This window comes from Squalius cephalus (assembly GCF_949319135.1).
Source record: "Squalius cephalus genome assembly, chromosome: 18".
NCBI classification, from domain to species: Eukaryota; Metazoa; Chordata; class Actinopteri; order Cypriniformes; family Leuciscidae; genus Squalius; species Squalius cephalus.
The window spans coordinates 567,501-589,158 of NC_137139.1; the positions used below are offsets into that span (position 1 = coordinate 567,501).

Sequence of the window (21,658 nt, forward strand, 5' to 3'; positions counted from 1 at the left end):
ATTACAGAAAGCTTGAAATGTCTACTTTTAAACGAAAATATTCAAACCAAAATAAATAGGCTATACTCTCTGATTATGTAGGCTAATCCATATGAAATGTGCATTTCTCTCTGGCGTTCATGGCGAGTCCGCAATCTCCGCATTGTCAACTTCATCTTTGCAGCGACACAGAAAACACCAGTTTATTACTAAACAATTAAATGTCTCCTTGCTAATTTAGACACATTCATAATCATTACTTTAACCGGTTCTTTGTGGCAAGCTTTAAAGGAGAACTCCGGTCAATTTTAACATTGAGCTAATTTTTTTGTACATTTGGAGTGCTGTCAATACAGAGAACAACGACAAAAATCGGTGTTGCCTACACCGAGTTATTCTATTTTTAAAATTTGCACCCTGTTGACTTCAATGGGGCAAGTACTAAACCTGCTTTTAGCCTCTTAACATCCTTGATGTGTCATTACAAGTGCACAGAAAATGTGAGTGATTCCTTCTGAGTGAACACGAGTGAATCTGACTGCAGTAGATGTGAAAGATGTGTATAAAAATGATGTTATTTAAGCCAGCGCAAATACCTTTGTTTACATCCTGTTTTTCGGTTGAAGTCCAAAGTAGTCGATTGCCGAGTTCACACGCATAGGTTTAATACCTATGATCACGCGCGTGAACTCGGCAATCGACTACTTTGGACTTCAACCGAAAAACAGGATGTAAATACAGGTATTTGCGCTGGCTTAAATAACATCATCACTCGTGTTCACTCAGAAGGAATCACTCACATTTTCTGTGCACTTGTAATGACACATCAAGGATGTTAAGAGGCTAAAAGCAGGTTTAGTACTTGCCCCATTGAAGTCAACAGGGTGCAAATTTTAAAAATAGAATAACTCGGTGTAGGCAAAACCGATTTTTGTCGTTGTTCTCTGTACTGACAGCACTCCAAATGTACAAAAAAATGAGCTCAATGTTAAAATTGACCGGAGTTCTCCTTTAAGCGTGCGGTCATTACGCTTATTCCTGTAGGCTATATTTAAGTAATTAATTTAATATAAAGGGGCGATTTGTCCACGAATGGCTTAAATGAACAACTAGTCGACTAGAAAAAAAAATAGTCGGAGGCAGCCCTTATTCCACATATTTTCGAACCAGCAGGCCATCTGGGTTGGGCGAGCGACCGTGAGCGGAGCGGAATATTCAGAAATGCGCTCTCCGCTCACGAGCTCTGATCGGAACAAACCCGAACCACTGTCTGCTGAACTTGCGCAGAAACATCAAAATAGACATAGCCAGCTTTTTAAAATTGTTTTTAAAACTAAACATTTAGACTATTTTAGTACAAATTATGAGCTTATATTGACGATTTTTTATAATTCTTGACAAAATTAGAATATTAAGTTATATTAAGACGCTACGATGAGCATTATAGCTACTTTAATAAAAATGCGGGTCAGGAAGCGGGTCGGGTACAATATTTTCTTTTTCGTTTTTTGCGGTCCGAGTTGCGGGCGGGTTAGTTGAAAACGTCGGTCGGGTGCGGTTTGTTTATACATTGACCCGCGCATCACTGACACACACACACACCAGATATCCATCTGAACACCAGAGGGCGTCTCACACACACACACACCAAATATCCCTCTGAACAGCAGAGGGCGTCTCACACACACACACACACACCAGATATCCATCTGAACACCAGAGGGCGTCTCACACCAAACCAAATATCCCTCTGAACACCAGAGGGCGTCTCACACACACACCAAATATCCCTCTGAACACCAGAGGGCGTCTCACACACACACCAAATATCCCTCTGAACACCCGAGGGCGTCTTACACACACACCAAATATCCCTCTGAACACCAGAGGGCGTCTCACACACACACACACACACACCAAATATCCCTCTGAACACCAGAGGGCGTCTCACACACACACACACACACACACACACACCAAATATCCCTCTGAACACCAGAGGGCGTATCACACACACACACACACACACACACCAAATATCCCTCTGAACACCAGAGGGCATCTCACTCACACACACACACACACACCAGATATCCCTCTGAACACCAGAGGGCGTCTCACTCACACACACACACACACACCAGATATCCCTCTGAACACCAGAGGGCGTCTCACACACACACACACACACACACACCAAATATCCCTCTGAACACCAGAGGGCGTCTCACACACACACACACACACACACACACACACACCAAATATCCCTCTGAACACCAGAGGGCGTATCACACACACACACACACACACACACCAAATATCCCTCTGAACACCAGAGGGCGTCTCACTCACACACACACACACACACCAGATATCCCTCTGAACACCAGAGGGCGTCTCACACACACACACACACACACACACACACACACACACACACACCAAATATCCCTCTGAACACCAGAGGGCGTCTCGCACACACACACACACACACACACACACACACCAAATATCCCTCTGAACACCAGAGGGCGTCTCACACACACACCAAATATCCCTCTGAACACCAGAGGGCATCTCACACACACACACACACACACACACACACACCAAATATCCCTCTGAACACCAGAGGGCGTCTCGCACACACACACACACACACACACACACACACCAAATATCCCTCTGAACACCAGAGGGCGTCTCACACACACACCAAATATCCCTCTGAACACCAGAGGGCGTCTCACACACACACCAAATATCCCTCTGAACACCAGAGGGCGTCTCACACACACACACCAAATATGCCCCTTCCGCAGAAGTAGACAACACACGTCAATCCAGGAAATCTCTATCGCTGTAGCTGAATAAACAGAAGATTGAAACGCTTTGATTTATTAAATGTTATCTTTTGTTGGACAAGAGGTTCATAAATGCTGCTCATGTTTGGAAGGATGTTTGACACGTGTTGCTTTTTCAAATGCACGTTATAAGTGACTCAATCTCGCAGTGCTTTCAGAGTGAGCAGTGTTTACTGCTGATCACAGAGCCGCTCATCACGAGCTGCGCATAAAAAATAATTGTAGCCTTTGCGATTTCTCGTCCTCTCCGCAGTAGTGGACACGCAGGTGTCATGCGGATTACATAATCAGAGAATTTTTATATTCCATTTGAATATGTTCATTCAAATGTAGACATTTCAAACTTTCTATAGATATATTTCTCATGTCTGTGAGGCAAGTATAAGCTGAGTTTCAGTTAATTTATGATGTGCTCAAGTTCAAGACCAAATCGCCAGAAAACGCCATTATTTTACAAAAGCACAACATTTTGTTGTTATTGTGAGTTTACAAAAATAAAAGTAGATCTTTACATTTTGCATTACTCTTATCTCTATGACCAAAGATTACGGCCTGTTTGTCATGCAGTAGCCACGCTCTCCTCACAAACACTTGAATATGCGCCAAAGATAGTAGATACCCTAAAGCACATTTGTCTAGGTTAACATTAGAGCTTGTGATGAGTCATAAGCCATATTTGAGGTCGATAAATGATAGACGAATGTTTGGATTTCCTGCTGTTAGCAATCTGTCCGTTATAGTCTGCGTGATTTCGACACGATTTCAGGGGGGTTTTTTTTGCGACTAAACAACTAATAAAATTTTGGTCAAATAGCATTTCCTTAATAGCAATTAATTGTGCAGCCCTAGTCTTTCCTAATTAAATTTGACACTGATTTACTCTGATCAATGTGTAGAAGAATCTCAGTGTTGATCCCGAGAAATGGATTGCGTCTGAACTAAACTTCAGAATGCTATAGCAAAAGGTTTGAATACTCGTTCGCTCTCGTTCGCAGTGAACCGGCAGGTGAAGTCACTGTCCTCTGTGTCAGCAGTGTATCGTGGGAAAGACGGAGTGGCAGGAAGCAGTAAAAACCGCTACGGACGCAATGGCAGCCCCACCTACATCTCAGTGAGTTTCCCTCCCGAACACACGCAGGTTAACGAGCAGCTCTAGTCACATGACCCTGTTCACCGCAGGGTTAACGAGCAGCTCTAGTCATCTGTGCTGTTCACCGCAGGGTTAACGAGCAGCTCTAGTCACATGACGCTGTTCACCGCAGGTTTAATGTGCAACTTTAGTCACATGACCCTGTTCACCGCAGGGTTAACGAGCAGCTCTAGTCATCTGTGCTGTTCACCGCAGGGTTAACGAGCAGCTCTAGTCACGTGCGCTGTTCACCGCAGGGTTAATGAGTAGCTCTAGTCATCTGTGCTGTTCACCGCAGGGTTAACGAGCAGCTCTAGTCATCTGTGCTGTTCACCGCAGGGTTAACGAGCAGCTCTAGTCACGTGCGCTGTTCACCGCAGGGTTAACGAGCAGCTCTAGTCACGTGACTCTGTTCACCGCAGGGTTAATGAGTAGCTCTAGTCACATGACCCTGTTCACCGCAGGGTTAACGAGCAGCTCTTGTCATCTGTGCTGTTCACCGCAGGGTTAACGAGCAGCTCTAGTCACATGACCCTGTTCACCGCAGGGTTAACGAGCAGCTCTAGTCATCTGTGCTGTTCACCGCAGGGTTAACGAGCAGCTCTAGTCATGTGCGCTGTTCACCGCAGGGTTAACGAGCAGCTCTAGTCACATGACGCTGTTCACTGCAGGTTTAATGAGCAACTTTAGTCACATGACCCTGTTCACCGCAGGGTTAACGAGCAGCTCTTGTCATCTGTGCTGTTCACCGCAGGGTTAACGAGCAGCTCTAGTCATGTGCGCTGTTCACCGCAGGGTTAACGAGCAGCTCTAGTCACATGACGCTGTTCACCGCAGGTTTAATGTGCAACTTTAGTCACATGACCCTGTTCACCGCAGGGTTAACGAGCAGCTCTAGTCATCTGTGCTGTTCACCGCAGGGTTAACGAGCAGCTCTAGTCATCTGTGCTGTTCACTGCAGGGTTACGCTCTGAATAAACAACAACTGAGCAGAAGCGCTTGTCGACCGCCGCGGAGAAAACGCGTCTGGTGTGAACAGGCAGGCGCCGGACCGCGCGTGATTTTCCGTTCCGTGCCACTTCGGCGTCCGGTGTGAACCTAGCGTTAGCGAGTAGCTCTAGTCACGTGCGCTGTTCACCAGAGGGCTAACGAGCAGCTCTAGTCATGTGACTCTGTTCACCGCAGGGTTAACGAGCAGCTCTAGTCATCTGTACTGTTCACCGCAGGGTTAACGAGCAGCTCTAGTCACGTGACGCTGTGCACCGCAGGGTTAACGAGCAGCTCTAGTCACATGACTCTGTTCACCGCAGGGTTAACGAGCAGCTCTAGTCACGTGCACTGTTCACCGCAGGGTTAACGAGCAGCTCTAGTCACATGACTCTGTTCACCGCAGGGTTAACGAGCAGCTCTAGTCACGTGCACTGTTCACCGCAGGGTTAACAAGCAGCTCTAGTCACGTGACGCTGTTCACTGCAGGTTTAATGAGCAGCTTTAGTCACGTGACCCTGTTCCCCGCAGGATTAACGAGCAGCTATAGTCACGTGACCCTGATCCCCGCAGGGTTAACGAGCAGCTCTAGTCACATGACGCTGTTCACCGCAGGGTTAATGAGCAGCTTTAGTCACGTGACCCTGTTCCCGGCAGGGTTAACGAGCAGCTCTAGTCACGTGACGCTGTACACCGCAGGGTTAACGAGCAGCTCAAGTCACGTGACTTTGTTCACCGCATGGTTAACGAGCAGATCTAGTCACATGACTGTTCACCGCAGGGTTAACGAGCAGCTCTAGTCACGTGACGCTGTACACCGCAGGGTTAACAAGCAGCTCTAGTCACATGACTCTGTTCACCGCATGGTTAACGAGGAGCTCTAGTCACGTGACGCTGTTCACCGCAGGGTTAACGAGCAGCTCTAGTCACATGACTCTGTTCACCGCAGGGTTAACAAGCAGCTCTAGTCACATGACTCTGTTCACCGCATGGTTAACGAGGAGCTCTAGTCACGTGACGCTGTTCACCGCAGGGTTAACAAGCAGCTCTAGTCACATGACTCTGTTCACCGCATGGTTAACGAGGAGCTCTAGTCACGTGACGCTGTTCACCGCATGGTTCACAGCTGTTCACAGCGCGTGATTTTCCGTTCCGCGCCGCTTCGGCGTCCGGTGTGAACCTAGCGTTAGCGAGTAGCTCTAGTCACGTGCGCTGTTCACCAGAGGGTTAACGAGCAGCTCTAGTCACGTGACTCTGTTCACCGCAGGGTTAACGAGCTGCTCTAGTCATCTGTGCTGTTCACCGCAGGGTTAACGAGCAGCTCTAGTCACATGACTCTGTTCACTGCAGGGTTAACAAGCAGCTCTAGTCACGTGACGCTGTTCACTGCAGGTTTAATGAGCAGCTTTAGTCACGTGACTTTGTTCACTGCATGGTTAATGAGCAGCTCTAGTCACGTGCGCTGTTCACCGCAGGGTTAACGAGCAGCTCTAGTCACATGACGCTGTTCACCGCAGGTTTAATGAGCAACTTTAGTCACATGACCCTGTTCACCGCAGGGTTAACGAGCAGCTCTAGTCATCTGTGCTGTTCACTGCAGGGTTAACGAGCAGCTCTAGTCACGTGCGCTGTTCACCGCAGGGTTAACGAGCAGCTCTAGTCATCTGTGCTGTTCACCGCACGGTTAACGAGCAGCTCTAGTCACGTGCGCTGTTCACCGCAGGGTTAACGAGCAGCTCTAGTCACGTGCGCTGTTCACCGCAGGGTTAACGAGCTGCTCTAGTCATCTGTGCTGTTCACCGCAGGGTTAACGAGCAGCTCTAGTCACATGACTCTGTTCACTGCAGGGTTAACAAGCAGCTCTAGTCACGTGACGCTGTTCACTGCAGGTTTAATGAGCAGCTTTAGTCACGTGACTTTGTTCACTGCATGGTTAATGAGCAGCTCTAGTCACGTGCGCTGTTCACCGCAGGGTTAACGAGCAGCTCTAGTCACATGACGCTGTTCACCGCAGGTTTAATGAGCAACTTTAGTCACATGACCCTGTTCACCGCAGGGTTAACGAGCAGCTCTAGTCATCTGTGCTGTTCACCGCAGGGTTAACGAGCAGCTCTAGTCACGTGACTCTGTTCACCGCAGGGTTAACGAGCAGCTCTAGTCACGTGCGCTGTTCACCGCAGGGTTAACGAGCAGCTCTAGTCATGTGCGCTGTTCACCGCAGGGTTAACGAGCAGCTCTAGTCACATGACGCTGTTCACCGCAGGTTTAATGAGCAACTTTAGTCACATGACCCTGTTCCCCGCAGGGTTAATGAGCAGCTCTAGTCACGTGACTTTGTTCACCGCAGGTTTAATGAGCAACTTTATTCACATGACGGTGTTCACCGCAGGTTTAATGAGCAACTTTAGTCACATGACCCTGTTCACCGCAGGGTTAACGAGCAGCTCTAGTCATCTGTGCTGTTCACCGCAGGGTTAACGAGCAGCTCTAGTCACGTGCGCTGTTCACCGCAGGGTTAACGAGCAGCTCTAGTCACATGACACTGTTCACCGCAGGGTTAATGAGCAGCTCTAGTCACATGACACTGTTCACCGCAGGGTTAGGCCTGGTTCACACCGGACGCGGAAGCGGCGCGGAACGGAGGCCGCGTCCTTTCGGCTCCCATGTTAACCTATGGTGTCGTTCACACCAGACGCGGAGCGCCGCGGCCGGCCCGCGCCGTGAAGCGCCAGTTTCGGAGTCTGGTCTATTTTTTGCGCGAGCCGCGAGTGATCCGCGTCCATTCCGGCAGGAAGTCACACCAAGAAACACGAGACAATCCGGTCAATTGTCAAAATATAAGCAATTTTCAAAAATTAAAATACCGCGAGTGACAAATGCGATCATATTTGTGTATCTAAACAGACTAGAAAGATGAAAACAAACAAAGAAAAAACACAACAAAATAGGTTTAATAAATTTGAAGAGAGGATGTATATTTCAACGGTATATCTACACTACTACTGTCTACCATATTCTCTCTCTGGCTGCTTGTGTGTCTCGACAACGGATTAATAAAAGAAGTGTACAAACTTCTTGGTTACAGAAACATGGTGTATTCATTTTATGAGGTTATTTACTTACCCATGATGTTAAAAATAGCTCTGAATAAACAACAACTGAGCAGAAGCGCTTGTCGACCGCCGCGGAGAATACGCGTCTGGTGTGAACAGGCAGGCGCCGGACCGCGCGTGATTTTCCGTTCCGTGCCACTTCGGCGTCCGGTGTGAACCTAGCGTTAGCGAGTAGCTCTAGTCACGTGCGCTGTTCGCCAGAGGGCTAACGAGCAGCTCTAGTCATGTGACTCTGTTCACCGCAGGGTTAACGAGCAGCTCTAGTCATCTGTGCTGTTCACCGCAGGGTTAACGAGCAGCTCTAGTCACATGACTCTGTTCACCGCAGGGTTAACGAGCAGCTCTAGTCACGTGCACTGTTCACCGCAGGGTTAACGAGCAGCTCTAGTCACATGACTCTGTTCACCGCAGGGTTAACGAGCAGCTCTAGTCACGTGCACTGTTCACCGCAGGGTTAACAAGCAGCTCTAGTCACGTGACGCTGTTCACTGCAGGTTTAATGAGCAGCTTTAGTCACGTGACCCTGATCCCCGCAGGATTAACGAGCAGCTCTAGTCACATGACGCTGTTCACCGCAGGGTTAATGAGCAGCTTTAGTCACGTGACCCTGTTCCCGGCAGGGTTAACGAGCAGCTATAGTCACGTGACTCTGTTCACCGCAGGGTTAACGAGCAGCTCTAGTCACGTGACGCTGTACACCGCAGGGTTAACGAGCAGCTCAAGTCACGTGACTTTGTTCACCGCATGGTTAACGAGCAGCTCTAGTCACATGACTCTGTTCACCGCAGGGTTAACGAGCAGCTCTAGTCACATGACTCTGTTCACCGCAGGGTTAACGAGCAGCTCTAGTCACATGACTCTGTTCACCGCAGGGTTAATGAGCAGCTCTAGTCACGTGATCCTGTTCCCCGCAGGGTTAACAAGCAGCTCTAGTCACATGACTCTGTTCACCGCAGGGTTAATGAGCAGCTCTAGTCACGTGATCCTGTTCCCCGCAGGGTTAACAAGCAGCTCTAGTCACGTGACGCTGTTCACTGCAGGTTTAATGAGCAGCTTTAGTCACGTGACCCTGATCCCCGCAGGGTTAACGAGCAGCTCTAGTCACATGACGCTGTTCACCGCAGGGTTAATGAGCAGCTTTAGTCACGTGACCCTGTTCCCGGCAGGGTTAACGAGCAGCTATAGTCACGTGACTCTGTTCACCGCAGGGTTAACGAGCAGCTCTAGTCACGTGACGCTGTACATCGCAGGGTTAACGAGCAGCTCAAGTCACGTGACTTTGTTCACCGCATGGTTAACGAGCAGCTCTAGTCACATGACTCTGTTCACCGCAGGGTTAACGAGCAGCTCTAGTCACGTGACGCTGTACACCGCAGGGTTAACAAGCAGCTCTAGTCACATGACTCTGTTCACCGCAGGGCTAACGAGCAGCTCTAGTCACGTGACGCTGTGCACCGCAGGGTTAACAAGCAGCTCTAGTCACATGACTCTGTTCACCGCAGGGCTAACGAGCAGCTCTAGTCACGTGACGCTGTGCACCGCAGGGTTAACAAGCAGCTCTAGTCACATGACTCTGTTCACCGCATGGTTAACGAGTAGCTCTAGTCACGTGACGCTGTTCACCGCAGGGTTAACGAGTAGCTCTAGTCACGTGCGCTGTTCACCGCAGGGTTAACGAGCAGCTCTAGTCACGTGACTCTGTTCACCGCAGGGTTAACGAGCAGCTCTAGTCACATGACTCTGTTCACCGCATGGTTAACGAGTAGCTCTAGTCACGTGACGCTGTTCACCGCAGGGTTAACGAGTAGCTCTAGTCACATGACTCTGTTCACCGCATGGTTAACGAGTAGCTCTAGTCACGTGACTCTGTTCACCGCAGGTTCCTCTGGGCACGGCTGTGAAGGAAGCGGGCGAGACGCTGGCGGACCTCTCTCTCCACGAGCAACAGTTCACCCTGGCGTACGGAGGGGCCGGCGGGAAGGGGAACCGCTTCTTCCTGTCGAACGAGAACCGGGCGCCGCTGACGGCCACGGCGGGAGAGAAGGGCCAGGAGCGGGAGGTTCAGCTGGAGCTGCGCACCATGGCTCACGCAGCACTGGTCAGAGCTCACACCTCACACACACTTCAGCAGCCAATGGATGTCTCTATAGCCTTTCATATACATATATAAATATATAAATATATATATATATATATACAGTACCAGTCAAAAGTTTGGAAACACTACTATTTTTAATGTTTTTGAAAGAAGTCTCTTATGCTCATCAAGCCTGCAGTTAAAAAAAACAAAAACAAAAAAAACCAGTAATATTATGAAATATTATTACAATTTAAAATAATGGTTCTCTTTTTTAATATACTTTAAAATGTAATTTATTTTTGTGATGCAAAGCTGAATTGTCATCAGCAAGTACTCCAGTCTTTGGTGTGTTATGATCCTTCAGAAATCATTCTAATATGATGATTTATGATCAATGTTGGAAACAGTTGTGCTGCTTAATATTTTTTTATAACCTGAGATACTTTTTTCAGGATTATTTGATGAATAAAAAGTTAAAAAGAACTGTATTTATTTAGAATAGAAATCTTTTGTAACAATATACACTACCGTTCAAAAGTTTGGGAACAATAACTATTTTTTTTTAAAAGAAATTAGTACTTTAATTCAACAAGGATGCGTTAAATTGATAAAAGGTGATGGTAACGATTTATATTGTTAGAAATGTTTTTATTTTGAATAAATGCTGTTTTTATGAATAAATGCTGTTAACGTTTTACTCATCAATGAATCCTGAAAAAAGTATTCCAAAAAAATATATTAAACAGCACAACTGTTTCCATCATTGATAATAACTGAGTATCAAATCATCATATTAGAATGATTTCTGAAGGATCATAAGACACCAAAGACTGGAGTACTTGCTGATGAAAATTCAGCTTTGCATCACAAAAATAAATTACATTTTAAAGTATATTAAAAAAGATAACCATTATTTTAAATTGTAATATTATGAAATATTATTACAATTTAAAATAATGGTTATCTTTTTTAAGTTTTATCAGTTTTTTTTTGTTTTTTTCTTGTTTTTAACTGCAGGCTTGATGAGCATAAGAGACTTCTTTCAAAAGCATTCAAAATAGTAGTGTTTCCAAACTTTTGACTGGTACTGTATATATATATATATATATATATACACACACGGGCGATGTGAAACACCGTTGCATAGTTTTAATAGTTAATTTTTTTATGAAGAAATTTGTAACCATAATGGAATACATTTTAAAAGTAACCCTCCCAACCCTGACTGTTGATTGTTTCTGTTTTCTGAGCAGGTCGGCTTTCCAAACGCAGGCAAGTCCTCTCTGCTGCGAGCGATCTCTAACGCCCGGCCGGCTGTGGCCCCGTACCCCTTCACCACACTCAAACCTCACGTGGGCATCGTCCAGTACAGGGACCATGAGCAGGTGGCAGGTGTGTGTGTGTGTGTGTGTGTGTGAGTGAGTGAGTGTGATTGTACCCCTTCACCACACTCTGTCAGAGAACAGATCTCCCGTTAAAGCTCTTACTCTGTGACCAACTGTGAATATTTTTTTTAAATGTCTGTGTGAGCTTGCTGCAAACTACTTTCCCTACGGGGATAAATAAACACTACTACTATATCCTTGTATTTTAACCATAATTGAATGACTTGGTTACTAATGTAACCTCGGTTCTCGGTTCTGAGATAAAGGAACGAGTATTGCGTCTGCTAGACACGATGGGGAAACTCCTTTTCTCCGATTACTGAAGCCTTTTGTAAAATCATGCAGTGCTACAGCCATAACAGAGCAGTGATCTGCACTGGCTGGTCAGTGGGAGCTGCTCGAACCTATGGCGGCGCGGCGTGACTGCATGAGCCAATCAGGGCACAGCCCGCCGATCTGAGCGCAGAGCTCGCCCGAAGGGGCGGGGCATCTGCCAATAAAAGCAGCTCATTTCGCCATATGATTCAGGTTTAAATCGACTGAAGTGACGAACGCCGAGTCGCATGCGTTATAGCACGGCCGTCTACGCAATACTCGTTCAGTCCTTTTGCGCCTGCTGGACGCGATGGGGAACCAATCCAATCACGCTTGAACTGCCACACATATATCATTCGCCAATAGACGCCCCACTGGACCACGCCCAGGAGGACGCCATGCCTCTGGTGGAGTGTGCTCTGACGCCAATGACCGGAAGCCCTTTGGTGAGGCGGCTGAAGCTTACGAAGAGCTGCTCCGACTGTCTGTACTGAGAGGAGCGCTCTACATATGCTCTTAGGGCCCGTACCAGGCAGAGCAAGTGTAATTGTGGCAGGTGGCAGGTGTGTGTGTGTGTGTGAGAGAGAGAGAGAGAGAAGAGAGAGCTGCATACCCCTTCACCACACTCAAACCTCACGTGGGAATCGTCCAGTACAGGGACCACAAGCAGATGGCAGGTGTGTGTGTGTGTGTGTGTGTGTGTGTGTGTGTGTGTGTGTGTGTGTGTGTGTGTGTGTGTGTGTGTGTGTACAGATTAGGGCTGTCACTTTACGTTCGAAAATCGATTGCACAATCGATCGGACCAACCAACGCAATTTTTCGAAAACGAAAATAGGGAATCGATTTTAACGGTCTTTTCTCGGAGCGCGTCCAGCTCGTCACGATACGCCTTCAGCGAACACGCGTCACACAGCAACTGACAAACACGCATAAAAGCAAATAATACTTATAATTATGCTGCATAATGTGTCTCTTTTCACAACAAAACTGTGAATTCTGCCGGTATGCAGACAGTCTCACGCAAACAGATACAGATTCGGGCTACGGTCTACAATCGCCTACGTAGGCAAAATTTGTTTGACATTTCTAATCGTAAACACAGCCATGTTGAAGCCTGAGGTAATGTTTTTCATTGATGTTATGGCAGTCCACTCTGCTTATTGCTTTTGGAGAATGTTGCACTCCTGTTTGTCATTGTGCACTAAACTTCACGCCAATAAATCATCCGGAATATTTGCTGAATTGTGCGCGTCTCAAGCCTCTTTACGTTCGTCCTAATGCCTGTTAGTTGTCCGTGGATTTGCCCATATTTGGCGTTTAAAATGGAAACGTCTTTAGACATGGAAAATCGATTTTACAATCGATTCAATGAACACTTATGTCTCAAAAATTCATGATTTTTTCACAAAAGTGACAGCTCTAGTACAGATCTCTTGTTAAAGCTCTTCTTTCTTTCTTTCTTTCTTTCTTTCTTTCTTTCTTTCTTTCTTTCTTTCCTTCAGTGGCTGATATTCCCGGGCTGATCCCCGGAGCTCATCTGAACCGTGGGCTGGGTGTGTGTTTCCTGCGGCACATCGAGCGCTGCCGTGTCCTGCTGTATGTGCTGGACATGTCGTGTGCGGAGCCCTGGGTTCAGCTCCAGCAGCTGAGCGTGGAGCTCGACCAGTACAGCCCTCAGCTCTCCCTCAGACCGCATGCCATCGTGGCCAACAAGATGGACCTGCCGGGGGCCAGGAGGAGCCTGGAGGCCCTGAGGAGCCGCGTCCCTCACACGGTCATCCCTGTGTCTGCACTGACCGGAGAAAACACCGGAGAGCTGATCCTGCACCTGAGGCGGATGTACGACAGCGGACTCTCTTAGCAAACATCTGGCCTTCTCCAGCTCCTGGTCATTAGCACACACAGTCATCATAATCTGATTCTACTAGGGCTGGGAAAAAAATCGATTTGATTTAAAAATCGAGTTGGTAGGTCAAATCGATTCATATTTTCAAAAAATCGATTTTTTAGATTTTTTTTCTCCCAATAGTACATACATTTTGCATTCGCCAAATCTTCCTTCAGGGTTTCCGTAGAACGCTCCCTGCGGCGCAGCCCTCGATGCTTCACGACATCACGACAAAAAGACTAGCATGTTTGTTTAATTTTTTAACGGTCCTCCACGACCATAGATATCATGTCCACGACGACGACAGCGCGCGAGTGAGTGAGTGAGGGAGAGTGAGTGAGAGTGTGTGTTCGCGAGTGAGTGAGCGAGTGTGTGTGACTGTGTGAGTGAGAGAGAGAGAGAGAGAGAGATAGTGCGTGTATGTGAGTGAGTGAGTGAGTGAGTGAGTGTGTGTGTGTGTGTGTGTGTGTGTAGGCTATGTGAGTGAGCTTGAATGAGTGTGTGAGATGGCTCGCGATGACTGGTTGTAAAACAATGTGTAGTCTGACATGTTTCTTGTCCACGACATGACAAGATTTTTAGGAGTCAAAATCGTGTAATCTGACAGTGACTATTGTAACAGACAAAAAAATCGTGTAATCTGAACCAGGCATAAGAGTTACCTCAGGATTTTTTGTTGTTTTATTAGCTCAATCCAAATACAGTATAAATAATTTGGATGTTTAACAATCTTTGTTGCGCACTGCACAGTGAATTTTTAGTTAGAGAAAGGGTTTGCCTTTGCAATTTTGTTTATGTTTATGCACTTTAATTAAATACAATAAATATATATTTTTTAAATATATTTACAGTTCACAGTTATTTTGTTTTAAATGGGGGGAGAAAAAATCGAATCGAATCGTAAATCGAGTTTTTTATAAAAAAAATCGCAGATTTTTTTAGGGGAAAAAATCGCCCAGCTCTAGATTCTACACATACACTTGTGGCCATAAACCGGATCAGAGAGCTAAACATCATGCAGGTTAATACCAGACTACTATTGTGATCACTTCAAATGCACTCTTACAAATGCATCGTCATGGAGACGCAGAGCTGCTAAGCCGGGATGTTTCACTCTGTACAGGAAGGGAAGGGATAATGTGTGTTCATCATCGCTAAATAAACCCTGATCCTCTTCATGTCGGCTCTCGCCACTTTACTTTGAACTGCTGGAGCTGCTTGAACAAGTCTGCAATAAAGTATTTTGTATTTCATGTACTTTTGTTTTTCATAATAGAGTAAATCTATGTTTATAATTTTCTGGTTTAAAAGCCATAAACTGAAGCCATGCAGTGTATCATCGAACTTGCATGAACCACGGGATCTAAAGAAACCAGTATACGGGCCGCAAGTAAGTAAAGATAGACGCATTTTAAATAATTGATCTATGGTTTTTTTCTGGTGTTGGCCTCAGATCTTCAGGTCATGCTGCAGTTCAATAACATTTGACTACGGAATTGTGTAAATTTTGGTAAGTCACATGTCTTGTTCAGGACATCTTATCTCCATTATCATTTATTTTATATACTAATTCCTGTTCTAGTTCTTTTAAAAATAGATTTATTATGACTTTCTGTCTGAGTTGCTGGCATGTAAATGCTTCATTATGTAAACCTCTGTCCAGTGTGGTCAGGCTCGACCCCTACAGGGCTAACAGGTCTGTTGAGGACGCTGTATCCTGATGTCTCCATTCCCTTCTACAGCACCTGGAGGCCCCAGGCAACTATGCAAAGATCCTTTTTATAGACTATAGCTCTGCTTTTAATACAATCCTACCCAGCAACTTTTTCTGAAACTTCAACAATTCCTTATGTCACTGGATCTTGGATTTTCTGGTGCAGAGAACACAAGTGGTCAAAATAGGTAATAGCATCTCCAATGTCAAGCACATTAACACTGGAGCCCCCCAGGGGTGTGTCTTGTCACCTCTCTTATATTCGCTATACACAAATGACTGCACATCACACGCTGATTCTGTTAAAATGTTTAAATTTGCAGATGATACAACAGTAGTGGGGCTCATTTCTGGGGATGATGATGTTGCCTATAGAAAAGAGGTCCTCTCATTGATTGAATGGTGTTCCAACCACAACTTCGAGTTAAATGTCTCCAAAACTAAGGAGCTAGTGGTTGACTTCTGCAGAAGGGGGAAGTCGTCCCAGCCCTTGCACATCAATGGGGAGGTGGTGGAGCGGGTGGACAGTTTTAGGTTTTTAGGTACAACGATATCATCATCTTTAAAATGGGATGATAACATAACCAACATTACCAAAAAAGCCCATCAGAGGCTTCTTTTCCTTTGCCAGCTGAGGACATTTGGGGTAGCCTGTAAGGGTATGTTGCAGTTCTACCGAGCTGCCATCGAGAGTGTCCTTGCTTTTTCTCTTACTGTCTGGTATGGCAACTCTTCTGTCCAGCAGAGGTCGCAGACAGACAGGATAGTCAATACAGCCTCAACAATCATTGGCTGCAAACTCTCCCCCATCTGTGAGATCTGCGAGGCCCGTATTCACCGGAAAGGCCTAAAGATCCTACAAGATGATACTCACCCTGCCAACTCCCTTTTCTCCATACTCCCATCAGGGAGAAGGATGAGAGCTATTAAGACAAAAACCTCCCGCTTCCTCAACAGCACATACTGCAGAGCCATTAAATCTCTAAACAGCCCTGAACCCCTGAACCAGTCCCTCGTGGAAAAAGGTTCTCTTAACGAGTCTGCATAATTTGCACATTTCTTTATAATGATTTTATTGTACCTTTTTAAATGTTTTATGCCAACCACACTAGTGTTATTTTATCTATTTATTGTAAAGTTGTGGATTTGCGCTCTGTATCCCTATGCAAATTGTCACTTCTGCCTGACATCAGCCACTATAGCCTCCTGGACTGTCATCCAGGTACGTGGTGAGCGGTGTGTCCCCTTTACTTTTATCTGCCTGTGTGTGTCAAGTGTCATCCCTTGCGGGATACCGTTTGTGTATATATTTGCTCTATGTCTTTGGTTGTATCTTGTTGATGTCCTCTTATGAGCACACTGAAGCAAATCCCTAACTAACAACTTGCACCGAGTTGTATGGCAATAAAGTATTGAATCCTGAATCCTTCAGAGGCTCAGAAGAACTCACTAAGAAAACTAGCAACAATGACAAGCAAACTGTTGGGAATTAAGTTAATAAGTATAGAAAGTATGTATAAAGTACGGAAGCCCTGAAATGCAACGTAAAAAAAATAAAATCCTAGGTCTGAAATACTATTCTAGTATTTCGAGATTAAAGTCGAAACATTACCAGAATACAGTCTTCTGTAGAAGTTGCGTGTGTGCGCATTCATAACGGCGCGCGTCCACTGGTGCATAGGGCGTGTTTCCAATTCTGAATTTTGTCTGTGTGTGTGTGTGTGTGTGTCTGTGTAAGGAAATGCACTTGTGAAGTCGAACTGCCTCGGACATGGATTTCCTAAAATATAATAACCACTGGTGGTGGTTGAGGAGAGATTCCCTGAAATGATTGTAAAGCGCTTTTAAGTGTAGGCCTACAGTAGACATAAGCGCTATATAAATGCCTCATTCACGCATTCATTCATTAAGCTGGATATCTTGATCCAGTCTGAAAAGTGTTTTCGCCTGTAAAGTCTATTTCGGCGCAGTAGCCTATATTTTATAATGTCCAATAGCCTAATGCCATGTTGGTAGACCTGTAGATTTTCCTTTTGTTGAAAGGCAAGATAAAAGTAGCCTATTTGGCTATTATTTTGTGTAGATCCAGTTTACACACACACACACGCACACGCATTAATGCCTGTGCCGCAATGTGAAATAACGGCAAGCACACAAGCAACTTCTACAGAAGACTGTAGCCTATTCTGGTAATGTTTCGACTTTAATCTCGAAATGTTTCGACTTTAATCTCGAAATATTTCGACTTTTTTCTCGAAATGCAAGATTTTTTTTTTTTTTTACGGATTTTTATTTTTTTTATTTTTTTACGTTGCGGTTCAGGGCTTCCGTAATAAAGAGAGAGTGCAGAATAAAGGAAACATGTGAATGATACGAGGCATCCCTCATCTTATGCTTATGCTCACCACTGCTCAGTTATGCATGTTTGAGCCTGTTCCACTATCTAATCTGATAGATGTTATTCAACATCTTAAGCCATTTTATTGTTCGCTTGCCGTTATCCCACCACGTTTGTTAATTCAGGTCTGGGATGAGGTGGGGTCTACGATCATGTCTATCGTGAATCAGAGCCTCGTAGAAGGTGTGGTCCCGTCTTATTTTAAGCATGCTTTGGTGCAGCCTCTTTTGAAAAAAACAAGCTTAGACCCGTCAGTATTAAATAATTACCGACCAATTTTTAAACCGCCCAAGTTATTAAAGAAGGTTGTTCTTAATCAACTCTCAGCTTTTTTAAACGAAAACAGTTTATATATATATATATATATATATATTTCAGTCCGGTTTTAGGTCTCAACACAACACTGAAACTGCCCTTCTCACAGTGACAAATGATCTGTTGCTCTCTGTAGACTCTGGGAAGTGCGGCTTTAGTGCTGCTCGACCTCAGCGCCGCTTTTGACACTGTGGATCACGGGGTCCTCCTTGACCGGGGTGGGATTAGGGGGCTTACTTTTAAGTGGTTCTCTTATTTCTATGTAAGATCTTTTGCAGTGGAGCTTGGAATCTTCTCAGCCTATTTCCTCAGTGGTTCCTCATCTCTTGGTCCTGTTTTATTTTCCCTATATGCTGGGATTAATCTGCCAAAAATATAATGTGTCTTATCATTGTTATGATGATGATATCCAGCTATATGTGCCCATGAGATGTAATGACGACTCCAACATTACAACTGTTTGGACGAAATAAGGGCATGGCTGGCTGCTAATTTTTTGCAGCTCAATGAGTCAAAATCTGAAGTGGTGATTTGTGGTCCCCCAAAGTTAGCCAAACAGCTTTCTGTACATCTTGACCCCCTAGCCACTAATGTCAACACCCAAGCGAGGAACCTTGGTGTAATTTTTGATGAGTTTCTGCTGATATCTGATGTCAATTGTGTTAGACATTAACCTTAAAAACAACTCTGCATTAAAGATCTTCAAATTAACTTTGAATACTATCACTTTATACTTTATTATTAAGATTATAGCCTAACAGATGCAAGTTAATGCGGATTTAAAGAAATTAAAATAAAAATTCAAAGAAAATCCCGATCTTCCCACTAGGGCTGCACAATATTGGGGAAAAAACTAACATTGCAACATTCTGTTTTTCTGTGATATATGTTGCAATAAGAAAACATAATTGCTCTATTTGTAAAGAATGAATCACTGTAAAATGATTGAGTGATTTTTTTAGGGGAGTGAATCTGCATAGAAAATAATGAACAAATGACAAGCATGTCAAGTCAAGTCACCTTCATTTACATAGCGCTTTTAACAATGTCGATTGTTCCAAAGCAGCTTTACAGTGATAATAGGAAATTAAAGTAAATTGTTTTGGCTTTACAGCAGCTCTAGAATAAAGTTATTGTCCAGATAAAGTTATGATTCACTTCCGTCGCAACGATCATTATTAACTTAGGGGCCGCTAACATGACACCGTTAGAAAACTCTTTAAGTTCTCTCTACGCAAACTTCAAAAACGCGAACCCGTGAGAACGCCGATGGCGTGCACATGCGTATTACGAGTTCAGTCTATAGGAATGCGCGTTTGAATATATGTGCGCAGGCGTGTAGTCCTTCCCTACAAACCAACCAGCATAGACAAATACAAGAGAAAGACACAAAATAAATAAACAGTGCTTTATGTTTTTCTGGCGAGTCTAACTGCATAGTTCTCACTGTATAAATGAAATATAAGTAATCTTTGTTAAAGCTACAAAAGTGATTTTCTCTATGTCTTTTGTTTGATTCACATCAATAATACAGAAAGCAGCAGGAATAGCAGGCTGCTGTCACTTTAAGATGAATGCATGGATCCAATATAATGATACGCATCTGTTTTCTTCCTCAATTGTTTATGTTCATGTAAGCCATAAGCGAATGGCTGCGTCCATAATCGCATGCTCTCTTGAGAAGGGACTTATTTAGGGGTTCAATAGGGTTTATCGTGTAGCGCTGAAACCCTACTTTAATTGTTAAATTTTCCAAGGATCAGCATTCTCCCCTAAAAGGGGAGAATGCTGATCCTTGGAAAATTTAACAGAGTCGTAGTCGTAGAGACTTTTCTAAGTCGTAGAGACTAGAAACTTTGAGGGCTGGTACTCACAACGTCACCAAGGCTTGCCCCGCTCGGCCTGACGGGGGCGCTACAGAGGTCAAAAGTATGAAATAGCTCATAACTCCTAAACCGTCAGATGTAGGTTCAAGTGTTTTATATTGTTGGAATCGTTGTCTCAAGACGGACAAAATGCCTCTGATTTATTCATCTGGAGAAATTTAGATTTTTTTTTTTTTTTTAAACCTACTTTTGCGAACTAGTCCTAGGTTTTTTCGCCCTATCGGAGCCAAACTAGTGCAGAAATGTTCTCTGGAGTCTGAATATCAATAATTATCAAAAAAAATTCTATTCACGGTCGCTAAGGGGCGCCAAAACGTACCCTGTGGGCGGAGCCACTTTTACTAAAATAGTAAAAGATACTAAAATAGACACTAACAGATATTTTCACCAAACTTGCTACACGTGTATGGGCACAATCTTTGGTCACAGTAAAAAAATCGCGACGATTAAACACTAGGTGGCGCTATAACATGAAAAAAACTTGAAAAGGGCTATAACCACCTGACGATTAGTTTGATTGACTTGAAAATTGGTATGCAGGGTCTTGGTCCAAGGTGCCATGATAGTCTATGAGGACATTGGTGTATCTTGAAAAACATGGCCTCCATTGGCCAATGAAGTTTGAGCAGCTATTAGACAAGGTTAACGGAGGAAGATCGGAACCAAACTATGTGGGCATGTTCGACTCATGGCCCTAGAGGTCTGTAAGAATTTTGAAAGAAATCGGCCACTAGTTGGCGCAAACGAGTTTTACGGCTCTGTAATCACGTGGTGTTTCACACATTCACACAATATGCATATCATTTGATAGATCTCATACTGAACAACTTTGCCTCAAGAACTATTGCTGTCAATCAAATCGTTCATTAAATATTCGTAATTATGTTAAAAATCTACTTTTGCGAACTAGTCCTAGGTTTTTCGCCCGGACGGAACCAAACCAGTGCAGTACAATTCTCTGGACTAGAGTCTAGATCAATAATTATCAAACAAGTTTAACTTTAGCCTTTGGATAGCTATAACAGGGTAACTTAGAAAATGGGGGTGGCACAACATACTCAAAAGCCTATAACTCTTAAATGAAAACTCAGTTCTTTACAAAAATAGGTGAGCACATGTGACATGTGATTCTAAACAAGCATGCTTTTATGGAGATCGGACCATAGGTGGCTTCATAACTGTTCAATAGCTTTAAAAACCATATATTTCCTATGGTAAATTGCCTGTTTTGGCTGTAAGTGGTCTTTTCCATCTATGATGTTAGTGGTTACATGCTTGCTAAATAAAGCTTAATATCATTTTTCGCATGTGTGCTTAAAGGCCTTAAATGCTTGAACCCTGATAAATGCTGCTTGTAGCTTTAATTTGAATAAGTAATTACTTCACGGCTGCTAAAAAGGTATGTTCTATACAGTATGAATGTAATCTGGACATACTACATTGGCCACGTTGTCATTATCATGTGACCTACCAGCGTTAGTTGCGTCGCTTCACTGCCATTCATGAATCCTCTCCTGTGGCCTCATGGGATAGTAAAGTGTTCATCATATGCCCTCTTTAGAACCTCTCCGGAAGAAGTAGGTCATTCTGTACTTTTTGCCT

At 44.5% G+C, this 21,658-nt stretch overlaps 1 protein-coding gene across 1 annotated transcript in view; it reads left to right on the forward strand.

Moving 5' to 3' along the window:
* The window catches only part of mtg2 (mitochondrial ribosome-associated GTPase 2), a 20,358-nt gene extending 5,362 nt beyond the window's left edge, over positions 1-14,996 (forward strand). Inside the window, exons 3-6 of the mRNA XM_079848774.1 lie at positions 3,842-3,957; positions 9,955-10,173; positions 11,409-11,547; positions 13,358-14,996. Of these exons, the coding sequence (XP_079704900.1) occupies positions 3,842-3,957; positions 9,955-10,173; positions 11,409-11,547; positions 13,358-13,716 (833 nt within the window). The 3' untranslated portion in view covers positions 13,717-14,996. The remainder of the gene's footprint in view (positions 1-3,841; positions 3,958-9,954; positions 10,174-11,408; positions 11,548-13,357) is intronic.
* The last annotated feature ends 6,662 nt before the right edge of the window (positions 14,997-21,658 follow it).